The sequence below is a fragment of the Antrostomus carolinensis genome, unplaced genomic scaffold (genome assembly GCF_000700745.2).
Source record: "Antrostomus carolinensis isolate BGI_N321 unplaced genomic scaffold, ASM70074v2 scaffold7138, whole genome shotgun sequence".
Taxonomy (NCBI): domain Eukaryota; kingdom Metazoa; phylum Chordata; class Aves; order Caprimulgiformes; family Caprimulgidae; genus Antrostomus; species Antrostomus carolinensis.
The window spans coordinates 67,887-86,452 of NW_010332200.1; the positions used below are offsets into that span (position 1 = coordinate 67,887).

At 43.3% G+C, this 18,566-nt stretch overlaps 2 protein-coding genes across 2 annotated transcripts in view; one reads left to right on the forward strand and one right to left on the reverse strand.

Annotated features, from left to right (window-relative positions):
* Positions 1-932, forward strand: part of LOC104529189 (T-cell surface glycoprotein CD3 zeta chain) — an 18,471-nt gene extending 17,539 nt beyond the window's left edge. The window contains exon 8 of the mRNA XM_029086327.1: positions 846-932. Coding sequence (XP_028942160.1) covers positions 846-932 — 87 coding nt within the window. The remainder of the gene's footprint in view (positions 1-845) is intronic.
* Positions 933-9,704: 8,772 nt separating this feature from the next.
* On the reverse strand, positions 9,705-17,978 carry POU2F1 (POU class 2 homeobox 1; the record flags this gene model as incomplete). Its single annotated transcript, XM_010173407.2, has 6 exons — positions 9,705-10,306; positions 11,686-11,774; positions 12,591-12,930; positions 13,361-13,466; positions 16,738-16,917; positions 17,760-17,978. Coding segments are annotated over 6 exons (1,245 nt in total), but the record flags the coding sequence as incomplete, so codon positions are not given.
* Between the last annotated feature and the right edge of the window lie 588 nt (positions 17,979-18,566).

The following is an 18,566-nucleotide window of genomic DNA, read 5'->3' on the forward strand; positions in this document are numbered from 1 at the left end:
GGGGGAATGGATATTCACAGACTGATCGAGAGGACCCCTTGTAACCAAAGGAAATAAGATAAGATTGCAATTTGCCCTCACTTTGCAGTAGCTTTTAAGCAGCGACATTCAGAGGCGTTAGGGGGTCACTCCCCAGGTTGCAGGTCACGGGGTGCTATAGGCCAGAGTTCAGTGTTTCATCAAAGGAGGGAGGGCAGACTTGGCAACTCTGTAGGGTTTGGAGAAAGTTAAAGCAAGTTACTCAGTTACGAGTTAGAAATGAGGTATACGACAGCTCCTGTACCTGTGGCGGATAAACACCCCACACCTACTCACACCTAGCCTTAGATACTACCACAGAGGAAGGAAATGGAACAACGGCACCGGTGGGGACAAAGAAGCTACTGCCCGGCTCCTTCCCACAGAGCGCTGGCACGCCAGGAGCCCCACGGGGACCAGCGCTGCTCCACACCTCTTCAAACCACCCGCGGGCGGCTCTGCAGCGATCCCTTCCCTTCCTTCCTTCCCTTCCTTCCCCGTCTCCTGGTGCTCATCTCCAAGCCTTTCGCTTTGCGTTTGCCCCTCGGACGCGCTCGGGGTCACAGAGCCTGACACACGGAGAGTGAATGGGGGAAGAACTCGAGGTTTTTGTCTCAACTGCCTTGTTCTCAGGACACTGTCACAGGTGCTCTCGTTCCTAAAATGGTTTCTCAAGGGGGTGGTGCGATCTCCACGATTTTTTTGCCCCTTGGCATGTCATTCCCTATGGCTCAGGATTCCTTCTGCTGCAGAGCTGCAGATTTCTATAGCACCGCAACAGGCCGGCTTCGCCCGCACGCACCGTTACCACGTTCAGGGTATAACAGGGAGTAGCTGCTGCTGCTGCTGCTACCAAATTGAGCAAAGGCAGTATGAATCCTCAAGTGGGGCCTACAACAGATAAGAGAATTTGAGGAGGAAAGGGGAAAGCTAACGTGATAAATTAAGTATCTTAGGGTTTTAGGTAAAGCTCTGCCGGAGAACGGGCACCAGCAGACTGACACAGTTTTAAGACAGATCAGCGTTTTGGTCTGAGCTACTTGACAATGTCCTGTTTGGTAGAGAGATGAAATAAGGCAGAGGGGGTATGTTCCAGTTCTGGGGCTGAGCCTCAGCAGCACTAAGGAACGCCAAAGGGTTTCATCTTCCCTCGCCTCCCACAAGCTGTTTCATTTCCTTCCTCAGATTTGTTTTCCTTAAAGCACACCTTGTTTTCCACTTCTTTTGTTCCAAGTGCTCTTTTCTTTGAGAAGTCATTTCTTCAATATCCCTATTACCTATCTATAAATCTAACTAGCTCTTTGAAAAGTCACACAATATTAATACCACTTTTACATAATGTCAGAACAACAATTCTATTAGTAAAGCTTTCAGTGAAGTTCTGTAACCCGATTGGTGTCCGGAGGAAGAGTAGCTGGACAACCCACCTCTCCCCCTTCCTCCCTCCCTTTCTTCACAAGAGCTCACCAAGTTCACTGATAAAACAACTCAGCCCAATAGCACGATACATGAACATGTACAAGGCTACTTTGGGGAGCAAAGAAGGGAGTCTCCAAGGTCCCTCTCGTAAGAGAAGGACCGTAAGCAAAAGCTGTTGAACAGACTCTGACCTTGGACTACACTGCTTCCACATTCGAAGGAAAGAAACAGTTTTTCCCTGACTGTATCCCAACATCAGCCTAAGACCTGCAGCACCGGGCAAGCCCCACACACCGTTCGTCTTCACAGAGCCGAAGCAACTCCATGCAGAAAAGGTGGGAGCACCCACAAGAGATGAGGTCCTCACAGAACGGGACACTGACCCAAAGCTCAAAAGAACCCCCGCCCGGCTTTTCCTCTTACCCGCTCCGAGAACAGCAGAGCTGACAATTAACTTATCAGTGCCTTTGGTTCCCTACGAGGCCACTGGGAATTCTCCCGCCCCAGTGGAGTCGAGCTCCTTTCGAAACCCACCTCTCCCCAGCCCCACGCACAGCCAGGCGCACGCACACCCTCGCGCACACACGCACGCACACCCACGCACACCCCTCTCCATCGGCCTCGACGGGAGATGAGGAGGGAGCCTTGGGGGTCCAGACGGAGGGGGCTGCAACGTCCTCCCAAGGCGACAACCACTCGCTCTGCTGCTGCTCCCACCGCAACACCAAGATGTACGCCAGGAGAACGACCCGCTCCCTCGCCAACGAGCCCACAAAGCTCCTCTCCCGCAGCTCTGTCTCACGGCACGCCAACCCTTTCGGGCACACCAGCCAGGTGCCAGGAGGAGGTTAGCTTTCACTTCTCAGTTTGGTTTTTTTTTTCTTTCATAGTTTTTGGTCTAGACAGGATTAGCATTGCTATTAGAAAAAGGAAGTGTTTAAAAAGTTTTCCGCTATTCTCAAGCACTACAAGCCCTACATTCAGTAACAAGACAAGGGGGATAAAAGGAACCTGTTTCACTTTTGCTCTCCCAGATAGATTAAGATGCGACAACCATTCTTCTCCCTCCCCGAAGTTCAATCCAAGGGACCCAGTTCAGCTCTGGAGCAACTCAACTAACTGAAACGGATTTTATACCACACCTAGGTTGATCTTAACCCATCGTCTTTCCCCCGAGCCTCCCGGATACGCGTTGCCTCATCTTTAGATCCCAGTGAAGGGCAAGGAAAGGCCAAGAGGGAGGGAAGTGTGCGCACACTCGAAAGGACCCTGAACAGCAACCCAATCAGTAACCTGCATGCCACCACGTGCTGTGCTGCAGATTAGACCACAGATAAACCAACCAAACAACAATCCCAAACCCAGGAGCGACAAAATGTTTCCTTTGGCAAGACAGATACAAGGAAAAAAATTCATGAGCAAACATTTTCCTTCTAACACAGTCAACCCCTTTCTCTGCGCCCAACATCCACCCACCCCCACCCGACCCTATAAAGTTGTAACCTATAAACAGGATCTCAAATACATACAGCATAATCATGTTTATCAATCATAATAAACATCAGTTCAACTAAACTCTACAGCTAGAATTATCTCCACTATTTATAAAGTTTGCTTTTCTCTTCTGATTTTTTATTTTTTTCAGTTTAAAACCAGTTTCTGCGACAATGCTAAGCTATGCTGAGGTATTTTATGAAGGTGCCAGAAGCCAGCTGCTACCCACAAGTATTGTTCTCAGAGCTGTATGGTGCTACCTTTCGCTGAGGGGAAGACGGGGGAAGGAATGAGGAGGGAGAGGGGAGGAGGGAGGGGGCCCAGATGATTCCAGTTGCGGACGGTTCTTAAGCAGAGTGTCACAGATGGAGCTAAAAGCAGCCCCGAGACAAAGCCCTGTAGTTGTTTTGGTTTCAGGAATTTGGTCAGAAAGGAAGTACCTGATACGTTCTACGTCCTGACCCTATCTGTCTACTCAACTACAAGGTGTCTCTTCCTTTCTCCCTCAGTTAAATTATTTGTATTTCCAGTGCAAGGTTCCTAACACCCTTCTAACAGCACCCCAAGGGGTAACAGTTCAGAGCACGTTCCCACTGAGAGCATCCTGGGAGAAGTGTCAGACAGATCCAATGAACATAGATAAGCTAAAAAAAAAAGATCAAGTTGATTTTCATGCGTTACTACCGTGTGTGTTTGCCTGTCAAGATATGCAAGTACAGGAATCGCCTCTTCCCATCGTCCCAAAAGCACTGAATCTACTTGTGCTGACACACAGGGAACCGGGTCGTGCTCAGATCACAGAGTGGAAGATATGAACACTTTAAGAAATTGCAAACTGTGAGTCCAGGACTTTATGGCAAAGCCTCCTCTGTCAAAAATCTTTAAAGTATTTCAGGGGTTTCCCTGCTGGAAAGAAGAGAAACACTCCTGGGCAGCAGCAGGAGTGAGAGTCAATGACCAAGAGGAGCAGAACCTCTCTGGAAGGTATGAATCCTGAATTCTGTATTGCTATAGTATTCTGGAAAGGGAGGGAGAAGTAAAAAGAGGTATTGGTTGCAAAAATAGAAAGGAATTGAGTTGGCTATGTGAGGACTGACCACCACAAACCCAGTGGGGGCAGTGGGTCAGGTTCCTCCTTTGGTAACACTCCACCCGAGGCAATGGTCAGGCTACACCCAACGGGTGCACCCATGCCCTGGGGATAAACATCATTTAACTGCTTCAGGCAGAACACAAACAGTGACTCAAGATAAAGTTAACATGGCAATAAATACATCTACATTTTAAACTTCTGGTTTAAAATCAAGTATCATTGCAAGTTTGGACCAGATGCAGTATTTTGTCTGTCCCAAAACACTCTAACGACCATGAGAAGCTACTCGTCTCTCTGAGTTTGTAAAGTAAATTTTTATCTAAGAAAATATCAATTGATATTTAAGGTAAATCAGATGCTGTTTTGGTTTAAGATCTGTGGGATCTGATGGTTCTAAGATCTCTTTAAGATCTGTTTAAGATCTGATGGTTCTAGCTGTAACGGGTGTTCTCCTCCATTTATAACGAAGAAAGAAATAAATTTTACATTACTCACACAATCACTGGCATGGAGAATTTTCTCTAATGTATTCTGGTAACAGCCATTCTCTTACTGTCCCCTGAGTAAAACTGGTTATTAATTATCCTTAATTAAACTGGAATTAATTATGCTAAAAGATTTTGGGAAGATACCAAAAGATCAGAAGTATAAAATTTTTGTTGACATTTAATTCTCACTGTAAAGTGTGTAAAATTAAAATGAGGGGTAAAAGTGGAGGCAGTGGATCGCTGTTGCCCAAATGAAAAGCTATCGTACTGTTGAGGAAACATTTGTTCTTGCGTGTTAAAATCAGCAGACAGCTTCTTTGCTCAGTGTTGTCACCCCCCTTATTAACCTAAAAGGTGCAACAAATCACAAGCTGTAGCCCCAAATACATCAGGAGCTATAATGTCCTCACTCAAAATCTCTTTCTCAGCCTGTTCATTTAAAGATCAAACTTAAACTTGAAGCTTCTGATCTCCTAAAAGGTCTATAATTCAAGCCATCAGAATATCTGTCTTCCTCTTAATGTTCTGGCATTTTAGTTTTCTCTTACAAGATAATCTCACTAGCACTCAAACAAAACTACTGAGCAACAGCAGCAGCACATTCCTACACGAAGACCCAACTGACTTTCAAGTAGGTTCTCCTCGCTGGTTCAGCCGAGCACAGATTTCCTGCTAAAGTCATTTTTTCAATGCAATTTAACTTGCGTTTCAACAACTATTTACTGAAGCAAGAGGATCTTAAGAAATAGAGGAACAATGAAGTGCTGTCACAAGTCACCCAAAGGAAAACAAAAAAATTGAAATCACGCTAGTCTGTGGCTGGAAAAAAAGAAAATCTCTTAAAAATCAGGTACTTGTGCAGGCAACAATAATGGTATCTCCCCAAAAATGTTTTGAGTGTGTGCACATACAGGCCACCTCAGAGCGACACGGCAAAATGTACTGTGACTGACACATACTGCACAGAACTCAGAAACAAAATAAATCCTCTTAAGGAGATTTAAATAGACAGCTGTGGCTCCTGTCTGCAGCCATATCTGGGTGGACTTTCCATGAGCTGTTCATGAATCATTCTACGATGATTACAGAGAGTGTGTTCTGAGGAGATCAAGTGTGCTAAAGCCAAACTGGAATACATTTTCCTAACATCAGAAAAAATTTCATCACCAGCCTACAACACCTCATCCCTAAATTGTTCTTTGAGACCTTCGGGGCGTATCTGTATTTGTGTCTCTGTAAATCTCCTGCTTTTTCAGCTAACTGTCCTTGGCTATAATGAGAGAGTTTTTCACCTTCTCTTTTCCTGCCTGTGTCCTTTGGCGTGCTTGCAACTATGAAAAGCCATCCACACATCTTTAAATAGAGAGACACAGAGCTCTGAAAAAGAGATGCTATTATCCTTTTCTAACACGCTATGAAATTCCTTCTGGTCCTGGTTGACAGATCAATACAGGAGCAAATGTACCAGCATACAGCTAGAAAACTGTTTAGAAATGAACATTTGCACAGAAAAATCTTCCCCTAAAAAAGAACAGTGGGGATTTAAGATGGTGAGTATGTAACAGAAAATCATGTCCGTTCAAAATATGAACCTGCCGATACTGGAATCAGAGATGTAACTTTGTGTTACTGGAGGGGGAAAAAAAAAAATCAGATTTGTTTGCTAAATAAATGTCCTGGGTCTGTGTCAGCTAGTTTGTGACAATCATGTCATCATAATTCTCCATTTTCCACACTCATGAACTCAGATCACGGTCATATTTACTATATTACTGTATACAATTGTTATTCTCTTTTCAGATGCATCAATTCCTGTTGTCAGCGTGATTAGGATTGAAAAAATCAACTTTTGCTAAATTGCAGTACATGATCTCATAACTCCTCTCATGCTCTGAAGGAGCAGAGAGCAGACACACTCTAACTAGGCAGGTGTACAGCCCCTGCCAACCTGATTTCCACCTTTCACCTACGCACTGGAGGTAGCCAGCATCCATGAGACAAAACACAGCCAGGGATGAAAAGCAGGAGCGACGGTCGCTCACCTGGGATGTTCTAGGACAATAAATCAGAGCACAGTGGTGATAGAGCCACGGGGATATGTGCTGTTTGGGTATTATGTCAGCTTCTGCGAGCTAAACCAAGCTCTTTCTGGATATGTAGCTAATCTGAGTTTCCAGTTTCTCTCAGAAAAAGACGTGCTAAGAAATTCCCTGGAATCTGGGCCCCAGAGAGGGTGATGGGGTAGAGAGGAGGAGGGTAAGGGGGTATAAGGTGCTCACACCAAAGCCATGTGACCAATGCAAAGGTAGTCAGGAAAAAAAGCAGATTTTTATAATAAATAAACCATCCAAGCTGCATTAGTGTTCCAGATATGTACTCAACAAGACCCTCTCCCAACCACAAACCAGCAAGAATGGGACATGAAAACTCATTCAGACAGCTAATGGCACAGTCTCTTGGAACTGTAGAGAGAGGATTTTCCGCTGATTTAAGGCCCACCTTTCTTTGTGTTTCCTAGATCTAAGCAAGGACCGTGCCCCCCCACCCCACCACAAAACCCTTGGGGAACAGAGGATACATCGGAGAACAAACCGGTAGTACCACCCCTGCCCTTTAACAAAAAAAAAGCTTCCTGATCCATGGGATTTTTGCACAGGCGTGAAAGTAAGCAGGAACTTTCAGGGATGAACGTGATAGCTGCAGTTTTCCCCATCCTCTTACTTCACTGAACACAACAAGTCCCAGGGACTTGCCTTCCTTTGGTAGAAACTAGTCTGTGCTATGGCCTCCAGAGCAGCATCTCCTCTTCCCTACCTCCCTGAAGCTCGCCCAGCTATACATCTTTTACTGCTCTGAAACTATTACCGTGGGCCATTTCCTTTTCTGCAGAATTATTCACAGCCCTGAAAGACTCCTGCACAGCCTGAAGTCATAGAAACACATCAAAACCACTTAGATTTATCCATACCGGTGAGATGAAGGTGGGACCTGTTGGATTAACAATCCCCTGACGTTGCCATTCTATTTACACATCAAACAAAAGAAAAACAAATTAAAATCAAGTTAAGAGTCTGCCCCAAGAATAACACAAATTACCAACCAAAAAAAAAAAAAGATTAAAAACAAGCAGCAACTTTTATATAAAATTAATAAAAACAAAAGACAAATGAAAAAGAAATTGTCAGTAGCATCTATCGCCTCTCTGCATCTGAACTGCACTTATACAAACTAGTCCATTAGTACAGCAGCTTGCTAGAAATTGACTTTGGTTCAAGCTTAGTTTTAAAAAAATAAAACATAAAAAAATCAAAAACACATTAGAAAACGGTGGACGGACATTTGTTAGTTTCCCTGCTTGCAGTTCACTAGTTTTTGAAGTTTTAGGGATACTCGGTTTAAATATTCAGTAAAACAGGAAGGTGGAGGAGAGTTAAGAGATGAACAGAGCAAAAAAAGACGGCGGTGGGGGGGAAGAGATAAGGGGTTCTGCCACTTGAGTGCAAACGCAAATCCCACATGCTCAGGTCACAAACCAAAGCATATGTAGAGTATAAAGTTGCTGCCTTCTGGATCTTGGATGAGAAGCTCCAGGATCCCCCTGAATCATCAACAAAATGAACATAGCTGCATCAGCTCGTTATTGTAGGACACTCCGGTGACAAAAGAAAAGGAGGTGGGGGGAAAGGGACTCTTCTAATACCCTCACTAGCTAAAAGTAATTTAGTTTTATACACATGGCAGAAACCTTTAAATCCATCAGGAATGGAAAGTTCAAAGTGAACTGCATTGCAGTGATCCAGTCTTCTCTTTTAAAAAAAATCTTTTCTTTTTTTTTTGGTTCAGATACTAGATTGTATATTTAAGAATATACAGATCTAACTTCTGTACAGTTCGGGACTCTTCCTCATCCAAGTAAATATCCTTTGCCACACGGATCAGAATCAACCTGGAAAAGATGGTTCCAGCGGCAGGCAAGCCCTGACGCTCTGCTCAGATGATGCTTCTTGCCATTTTTACACAACTAGCAGCATCACAGCTCAGAGACTACAGGAGATCACCCAGGTATGTGCAAAGACCCAGAGTCACCTCTATTGTGTGGGCATAAACGATGGTAACTTCTGTTCTCGTGTTGTTGGCTTCTGTGTTTGGCAGCCAGAAGCGCTTTTTTACCACCAAGTTTTTCTAAATACAATGTTGGAAGCATCAGAGTTAAAGGAAAAGAAATATCGCTATGAATAGGGAGAATCTGACCTAGGGAGAATCAGATCTGATCAGACAGAGCTGAAATCCTGTACCAATTCACCTGGTGGGAACCCAGGACTGTAAATGCTGCTTTACATACTGCCAATTAGCTGGGGTAACTTGATATTTGAAAAATATTTGTGTATGTAATTTTAACAGCAAAATGACATCAGTAGAACAGAAGAGCCACCGGTACGTCACACAATCGAGACTCGGGAGGTCAAATCCTGCTCTCTGAAATAAAAAGGAACCATGCACGCAAAGCTCAGAGCAGAATTTGGCCACTTTGTCTAAATAATTGAGAGAATAAGAACTGCAGTTCGGAACTAATTCCTACCTCTGCTCAAAAACCATAGACCAAGTTTGCACACAGTGATCTCTACTGCTACACTGAGCTTCCTGCACAAACGATGAACATCAATTCTTCTGACCCCTCTAAGTAACCATCAGACAAATTCAAGGATGAGGAAACTGTTCAGAACGTTCCCAGAAGATTAATTAGGACAGAAAGTCTATTTGTGCTCCATTCTTCCTCTCCACCCTCCCACCCTCCCCCTCATGGTGTGGGAGCTCGCTGAAAATAATCCAGGAGCAAAAGACAAACGCGTCCAAACTATATATATAAAAATAATAATAATAATAATCATAATAATAATAATAGAGATACACCAGTAATACAGGCCTGCCTAAATTGTACCAGTTAAGAAAGGAACCCCCAATACGATTGATACGATTATAAACACCTTGTATGACATAATGGCCTGTACAACAGACCGATAAAATGATAATTAAAAAAGAAAGATATTCAGACCAAAAAGAAACAAGAAATCCCCTTCCTATGTTTGAGCTGATAACCCACCTTAACTTGTCATTGTGACTGCTGGAAATGATAAGTAGTCCTTTCACTTTTTTTTTTTTGTGGTTTTTTTTTTTTGTTTTTTTGTTTTTTGTTTTTTTTACATTTTTGGTTAGAAAGTTCTCCGATCCATGAAGCGATCCTGAAAAGACAGTGTTTATTATAAAATTAGGCAAATGTCTGTCCCAGCTTTAAATCCTTCCTGTTTTGCTTTTGTGTTTTTTTTGTTTGTTTTTTTTGTTTTTTTTAATCTTTTTTCCTTGTCTCCCTTGTCCCCAGCAACATGGCGAGAGGATGCCCATCACATTTGCAGTTTATAAAGCCCGCTGGCAGCCAATCCCACTGCACAGTGACACAGGCTGCTGGCAGCACAGCTCAGCCCGGCTCACTGTGCCTTGGAGGCAGTAGTGGTGGTGGACGTGGCCCCGCTCGCAGAGGCCACCGTGAGGAGAGAGTTCTGGATGGACTCGGCTGAGGTGGAGGTGGCGTGAAGGCTGGCGACTGGTCCAGAGGCCCCTGCGGAGGCTGCAGCTGCAGAGACCAAGCTAACTGGGTTGCTGGTGAGCAGAGAAAGGTTCTGAGGGTTCAGGAACAGAGGGGCAGTTACGATGTTAGGAGTACCTCCGGCATTGGCAAACACCAAGTTTCCAGTTGCATCCAGTGATGTTATTGGAAGGGAGCCACCAGATGCAAGAGCTAAAGAAGGGAAAATTGAGCAGGGAGGAGATAACATTAGCAGTAAGCAACAATCTAAAATGTGTCTAAAAGCAACTGGGCCCCGCGTTTTCCTTTCTCTGATACGCGTGCTCTCTACGCCGTTAATGAGTCATCTCATCATAGGTTACAACTTGCTCTCACTGGTCTACAGTGTTCACTCTGCCTTAGATTATCATCTCCTAAATTTATCCACAAAGAGGATGAGGGGCCTGGAGCATCTGCCTGACGAGGAGAGGCTGAGAGAGCTGGGACTGTTCAGCCTGGAGAAGAGCAGCCTGAGAGGGGATCTGATCAATGTCTATAAAGATCTGAAATGTGGGGGCCAAACGGATGGGGCCAGGCTCTTTTCAGTGGTGCCCAGTGACAGGACAAGGGGCAATGGGCACAAACTGGAACACCAGAAGTTCCACATGAACTTCAGGAAAAATTTCTTTCCTGTGAGGGTGCCGGAGCCCTGGGACAGGCTGCCCAGAGAGGGTGTGGAGTCTCCTTCTCTGGAGATGTTCCAAAACCGCCTGGCCGTTCCAAACCCGCCTGGACACTTTCCTGTGCAACCTGTTGTAGGGAACCTGCTTTGGCAGGGCGGTTGGACTGGATGATCTCCTGAGGTCCCTTCCAACCACACCATTCTGGGATTCTGTGATCTGTGGGACTTTATGAAATGTCTCTTTCTTGTACCCTGGAAACAAGATTTGTTCAGAGAAGCTAGTTTAGAAAATATTTGAATACACAGGTTAGCTCGCTCTTTAGGTACTTGCACTATCTAGATTTTACAGATGACACACTATGACCCGTGAACAACTCTTGCTAAAGTCAGTGGAAACTTCTGGCCGTGTGACACTTCCAAAATAAATCTTTACTCCTTTGGATAAGGATTTATGGATTTAAAGTTGTACATAAGGATTTTAGGACTTGGGTTGTTAGTTGTACATTCTTTTTAAATACATACAAGGACAAGAACTCAGGATCAAGTCTTGCTCAGAACTGCCCTCCTAACAGACCTCAAAATAGTGTAACTCTGTTCAAGCTTTTGCTAGAAGAGCTATAAAAAGCAAATCTCAAACCTGCTGGAGATACATGTCAATGGGGGGGAGATATCAAAATAAATTCCAGATCACATTCAGTGTCTTAAATGCCTCCTGTAAATCACTACAAGATCACACACAGTTGTATTCCCCTTTCTGAAGTTGTACCTGCTCTGTGATATAAAAAATGCATTTAAATTTTGTAAAACCTTTACTCCCATAACATTCATGCCCAGTGCTGACAAGTCAGTGTTCTTTTTTTGGTAAAGAAAAACCAAAAGCACATAAACTGAAGTTGTATGACAGAGATGCATCAAAAGGAACATGACTGACCTTGAATAGTTGCCAGTGTACTGTTGCTCATCAGGGCTGGGCTGAGAGCACCACCTAATGTCCCTGGATTGAGACTGAGTAAGGCACCTCTGCAGGAAGCAAAATTGTGGAAGAAACAAAGACAAAGGGGAAGAAGTGTTACTTTGAAGAAAAGGTTGTCACTGTTCAGAAGTATACCATCATTATTTTTTTTTTTTTTAAAAAAAGGAAGGTAAGACCAGAGATGAAAGACTAATTTTAGTTTATTTTAGTTTTTCCTTCATGATGCCTTTAGTAGACGTTACCTTTCAGCTGTGTGGGTGAAGTACAGGCACTGTAAATACATGACTTGTATTGATCTGTTGCTGTAAAATACTCTTGTAAAGTATTTTGGGGAAATTGTCACTTGTTAGAGCGCTATCATCATCTCCCAAATTCAGATAAGAAAGATGTAAATCAAGAAATGGAGATTCATGTCTCAGAGCAACATTTTAAAAACTAAAACTTCAACAATACATCATTGTGCCTATTTTACAGCTTCTTGTTCACGATGGAGAAATGAGCACAGAGGTGTGAAGCGGGTCTAGGCTAGCTCTCCATTTTAAAATCAGTAGAACACATTCTATGATTCACTGGTAAGTTGCAGCTCTTAAGTCAAGCCCTGCAGTGGGATGGATGACTTATCAAAAAACAACATTGCTGCAATACAGCTTTTTTCATCTGTGAAATGAAAACAATATTTGTGTACGTTGATGGGAATGGCCAATTGCCATCTTTAAGCAAACCTTCAGAATTTGAGATAAATGACACTAGAATCACCAAGTGAGCTACCAGAAAACAGTGACACATAAAAGCAATTTATCCCAAGAATTCTCCTTCCCTCTTTTGTCATCTCACCTAAACAGGTGGGAAAAATTCATCCTTACCCAGCTGCAAACTGCGAGGATGCCATCAAGCCTGGGTTTAGTCCTGCTGCAGCAGCCATGGCAGCAAGACTTGCATTTGCAGGCAACTGTGCAGCTCCTTGTAACGCGGCTGCTGCCGCTGTTTGCAACCCTGATGCCGTTACCATCACCTGGCTGGTCCCAAGAGGGGAGGACAAGGGAGTGGAGGTTGTCTGTGTTGTGCTGGTCTCACTGGCACTGGATGCCTCTGAAGCTGAGGCAGAAGGGGAAGGACTCGGGGAGGGTGATGTCACTGCTGAAGAAGCTGGAGGTGCTGTTGAAATCACTGTTGCCGTGTTGTTGGAGGTGGTTTCTGTTGTGCCTAGAAGATTGATTCTGATTAGATCAGTACAAAACACATATATGACTGAACAGAAACTACTACCCACCTGAACTGCACTGCACATCCCACTGAAAGGGAGACAAACACACATTTTTGTAGGACCAAGAAGCACCAAGAGTCCAAATGAGAAGCTCAGACTACAATGAAATGACACTTCCCAACAGGAGGCTGAGGAGCTCTCAAAGCTAGCGATGGAATATAGCATATTTAATTTCAGCATCACCTGTGATTTTACCCCCAGAAAAGACAATTGAATGGTCACAAAGACTAAAGTTTCCTAGTGGAGTAAAAAGGAACAATGACAAGAAAGCCCTGGGATACCAGTGACCAATACTGAATGACCTTCTGAAGGGTTTAAAAGGTGAAAATGGTAGAGGTTAATGTGTGGGGACGAGAAATCAGCCCTTACCTGTGACTGACAGACTAGTTACAGCAGGACTGGCCAGAGGGAGCACAGGATTGACAGTCAGGGTTGTAGCGGCACTGCTAGTCACAAGGCTTGGCGTGGTTGCCACCTGGAGGTCAAAAAAGAATAACAACTGAGAACAGACAAAAAGTTAGGTACCAGACTTGGATTTCTTTCTTCCCATCCTCAGCTACGGAAGTTATCAGGGAAAACAGTGCATATAAACTAACTTTTTTGTAATTCCGTTACTTTCTCATTCAGTGGACCAAGCATAGTACCTTCTCTAATTACCAGCAATATCTTTATATTCTTAATCATTCAGTATTTGAAGGGAGATATATTCATTACATCCATACTGTCTCAGTAAAGTCTCATAAATGCAAGTTACCCCTCCCTCTCTGCCTCCCCCCAAAGACAGCACCTTGTTTTAACAGAGTCACTCTTATAGCAAGGGCTACAAAATATATTATTTCTGCTTTTTTTTTCTTGTTTAAACATCTTTTCAACTCCAAATCTCTTTCTCTGATAAAATTATTTAAAAGACCCAGAGTTTCCAAAGGCATTTAGGGTAATGTGTTTACACAGATAAACAGAGTAACATTTCACTTTTACTCAACAGAACTATAAGCTCTACTTTGATAAGTTTCCTTGTGCCAGAGGAAGGATCTCTGAATTTTAAAATATTCAAATGACATCAGCTAATTTGACTTATGGACAGCTTATTACAAGAAAACTACAATAAATTGAAGACATTACAGATAAAAAGCACCACAGATTTAAGACTGGTAGAACTAGCTTATAAGGAAAAAATGAAATATAAGGAGAGAAAGGACTTTTTATGGACAAGAAATGGTGTCCAATAGTAATATTTGAAGGATGTTATACATCAATGAGAGAAATGAATCCTTTAGAATTGCCCAAGAGAACACAGCCAAGGATATAAGCTAAAACCTTCCTCTTTTCCCCTCTCTTACCTTAAGTTTATTATCAGAGAAATTTCTCTCATGCTGCTTATCCTCTTAAAGGAAGTCAAATGCTTCATGCATTTTAAACAAGACTGGGGCAACTGGGACAGATCTAAAAGCTTTCTGCCCATCTCAAATAGTGTAAGAAGAGCTAGATACATAGTCCAATTCCCATGAACGCAGCCCAGACATCGTATCTGTCATCTCTCCACTGAACAGTTAAGGCCAAGGTCACAATCCATCTTTCAGGGCAGTGAATGACCTAGAATTAATACAGCTAACCCCATGGTTACAACGACTGACTTCAGCCAGCACAAAAGCAGGCTGCCATCAGAAGGAGCTTGCCCCTCCAATTCTGCTTTGCAGCCCCAGCACTTGTGCAGGAAGGCTACAAGTCAGATTGGTTATCTAGTCATACTGAAAATTCATCAGTGTTCTTCACATGGTTAATTTGCAGTCAAACTAGTAAACTAAGCTCAGTCATCCCGTGGACACAGAATCTCCAGAGCTGACACAAGGAATCAACACAGCACATGGCCAGTGAAGGCTGGGGTGGCAGGGATGGAACGTCCCTTTGAGTGCAAGCACAGTCTTATGAGAAGCTTCCAGTAAGTGAAAATGCTGAGTGAAAATCACTGAAAAAATGGAGACTGTGGTTAAGACCTGGCCTGGTTTGTAGCTGGGACAGAGCTGGGTTTCTTTTTAGCAGTTAGAACAGTGCTGGGGTTTGGGTTCAGCTGGGATTTGTTAGGAGAGAAATGCTGAATAACACACCAATGTTTGCATTTGTGTCCCTGGGAGTGAAGGACTTTGTGTTCTGTCCGTCTGCAAGTGCAAGATCTCGAGGGGTGAGGAATATTGAACTGAATCAGCTCCATGGGCATTGGGCTCTGCCAAGGGGCTGTTCCATCTCCTGTCCCCCATGGGCAGGAGATCCATGAGGGGCTCTTCCTCTCTTGCTCTCTCTGGCTTTCGCTCGGGCTCTGGCTCTCCCGGGATTGCGGTTTCGGGTCGGGATTGTGGCTCCTCCGGGATCGTGATCTGGGAACGGGCCGGGCTTGGTCAGCGGTTGGTGAGCAATGGCACTGGGCATCACTCATTTGCATATTTTATTACTATCATTATCTTTACTATTTCAATATCAGTATTATTTGAAGTTTTATTTTATTTCCATTATTAAATTGTTCTTCTCTCACCCTACGAGTCTCCTTACCCTTGCCCCCCAATTCTCCCCCCTATCCCCTGGGGGATGGTGATTGAAAGGCTGTGTTTGGCTGCCCACCACAAGACCTCAATTTCTTTCATATAATGGCAGCTTATAACAAAAGGGAAAATTATTTGGGAAAGCTTTCTTGGGTTGCAGTTTGAGTAAGCTCACATGGTTATTAGAACACACTATCATATATCTCACTATGTTCTGCTTTGGTAGCAAGGTATGCAACCTTGCTTTCCAATTGGGGAAAAATAATAAATAAATAAAAAGACTAAGTACATTTAACACATCCCTTCCCCTGAAACAAAAGGTTGCATGCACACATCCTGAGACAAGGATGAGGGGAAAGAATGACATGTCACCAAAATTAATGGTTTAATGAAGTACTGGAAGAAATTAGCTACTACAGTGATGAGGGTGGAATAAATACTACAAAAGGACAGCTACAGGCTACATAAATTCCACCACATTCCTATTAGCATAGCTACTATGAAATCTAATAGCTACTGTTTCTATTTATGCAAACAGACCTCCATGGACATTGGTAGTAAAGGAGCTGAAGGAACCTTGATGCATGTGTTTTGTTACTCTTATTTTCATGAAGTTTGTGTTTACCTGAGGCAAATACAAGTGTGGGAAATTAATTACATGAGTATTAGCTAAATTGTTCCTTTGTTCCATGTCTTTTTTAATATCAATCATTCCTCACTGAAAGTGACAGCAACAGTATTATTGGACTTGTGTGACTTAAGTCTCCAAAAGATAAGTTTTCCTGCTGCTTATCTACTTATCAGAGACAGCCAAAATAAGAGGGGAGGGTTAGAGGTGTTAGGCATTTTTTTACTACTACTGTTATTTTACGAAAAAAGCTTGGGCAAGACAGAAAGTCCAGATATAAACTGGAGTTACTATCTGGAACATGTTCAAAGCAGTAACCCCAACTGCAAATTTGCTAGTCAGAATATTTATTCACAAGCTGACTAAATAAAACACTCAAACTGAAGGCCCAGCTAGTGCCTGTTTTGTACACATTTTCTCTTTTATATAGTATGCACGTAGGACAATTAAAATGCCAGTAAAATATAAATTTGTGAGAACAAGCCTGCTGTACAATGAAGGTGTAGCACGTGTAGCTTCCACAGGGAGCACAGTAAAACCACCTCTTCCAGTCATCTTTGTCAACACAGTTTCTTGATCCTTACCAGTGAGGTTGGGCAAGGGAAAATTGCTTTGATGGGTGAGCTGCTGGTTCCACCACTGCTGGGTGGGTTGATCCTTTTCTCCTTCTGGCGCCGGTTACAGAACCAAACGCGGATCACCTCCTTCTCCATGTTTAGCTGGTCAGCTATCATGGTGATCTCATCCGAGGTAGGCTTTTGGTTCTGAGAAAATTAAAGAGTACTTGAAAAGCTGTGAAATTACCCTCTGAAGTTTTACATTCTAGCTGCTTCTTCACTAGGCAGAAATCTAGATGGGCCATTTATACCCAGAATTTGGTCAGTGGTACAGTAGAGATAGACAAAAAATTACTTCAGCCCTCCATCTTCCTAGTTACAGGAACATCTCTACCAACAGTAAGCTGTGTTCCTCAGAGACAGGCAACGAAGGCTAAGCTCACATGCTTCTTTTTGAGAGAAGGCATCTGAGTTGTGAGTTAATCCTGCAAGGAATTCTAGACCTTGATAAGAACATCTTTCTTACAGTATCTCTCAAAAAGGAATAGGAGAGATTAACTATAGCAACAGCCAAATGAACCCCAAGTTGTCTAGACCTATAATGAAAGACAGGTAGATTGAATGGGCTACTTACAGAGGCTACCTGCCCACAGAGCTGCACAAAGTGCCTAACAAGAGTGACATAAGGCCAGATAAAAACCTCACAATATGTGTGTTTAGACTGTCATCTCATTTATCCCTCCTCAGAAATGGTAATCTTATTTTCTTCTTTTTGATGTGCAGAATATCAAGCTTAGATCTATGGCTCAGTATCTTGGAATGCAAAATCACAAACCAATGAGTTTTTTGGAGGGGTTTTGTGTTCTTATTTTTTTCTTGAAGTGACATAGATGTCAATGCGTCCTTCTTGGCACAGCTTCTGTATTCACCTTATTTAGCACAAGCACTTTTCTAAATAGCACAGGAATGGGTTTTCTCTAACAGATATGATTGTTAAGCAAAGTTTCTCCATTTCTTTATAGGCTGAGCAGAGCAACAGGATCACTGACCTCCAGGAAACTCTTCTCTAAGGCCACACGTATGTTGGTCTCTATGCTGGTGCGTTTCTTCCTCCTACGGTTCAAGCCTTCGATCCCTTGCCCTGGAGAATTCAGGGCACTTGGGCTGGAGAGAGTTGAATCACATGAGAGGTTTTCTGAAAAAAGAAAGTAAAATAAATCATGAGATCTTATGTGAATGCAGTGCAGTCTAATGCAAGTGTTCTTCGCCTGTGTAAGGTATGTTAAAACCCACTCTGTATATAATTCCAAATATACAGAGATTTCCAAAGATCAAAGGTATTAATGGTTGTAAATTACAACAAATACTTGAAACTTAAAAGCCACAAGCCCAGAGGACGCTCTCTGCTCCTGTACAGTACCACAGGATCCCTTTAATAATACCTATGCAATGTTTGTCTCCCTTATCTCATTCCACCCCACGCTCATTCACTCCAAGGCACAGTTTAAAAAAAAAAAGCAGCAAGTGATAACCATTAGCCACAGCTCTAAGTCACAGGCAATTATGCAAAAGTATCAGCAGCCTGAAATTTCTTTTACCCACTCTGTAATGCACTAGAGGAAGAGGAAGTTCATAGCCAGCTTCACAGTGTTCACCCTCTTCTCTCTGGAGAACTCAGCAGATACTCAGTGCTATGCAGTTCTACCAATCAGCCTACGCAGCCAGCAGCTCCCACTCCTCAGCTTCACTAGGTCTCTGTCAACCCCTAATCATAGTATCATAGAATGGTTTGGGTTGGAAGGGACCTGAAAGCTCATCCAGTTCCAACCCCCCTGCCAGCAGCAGGGACACCTTCC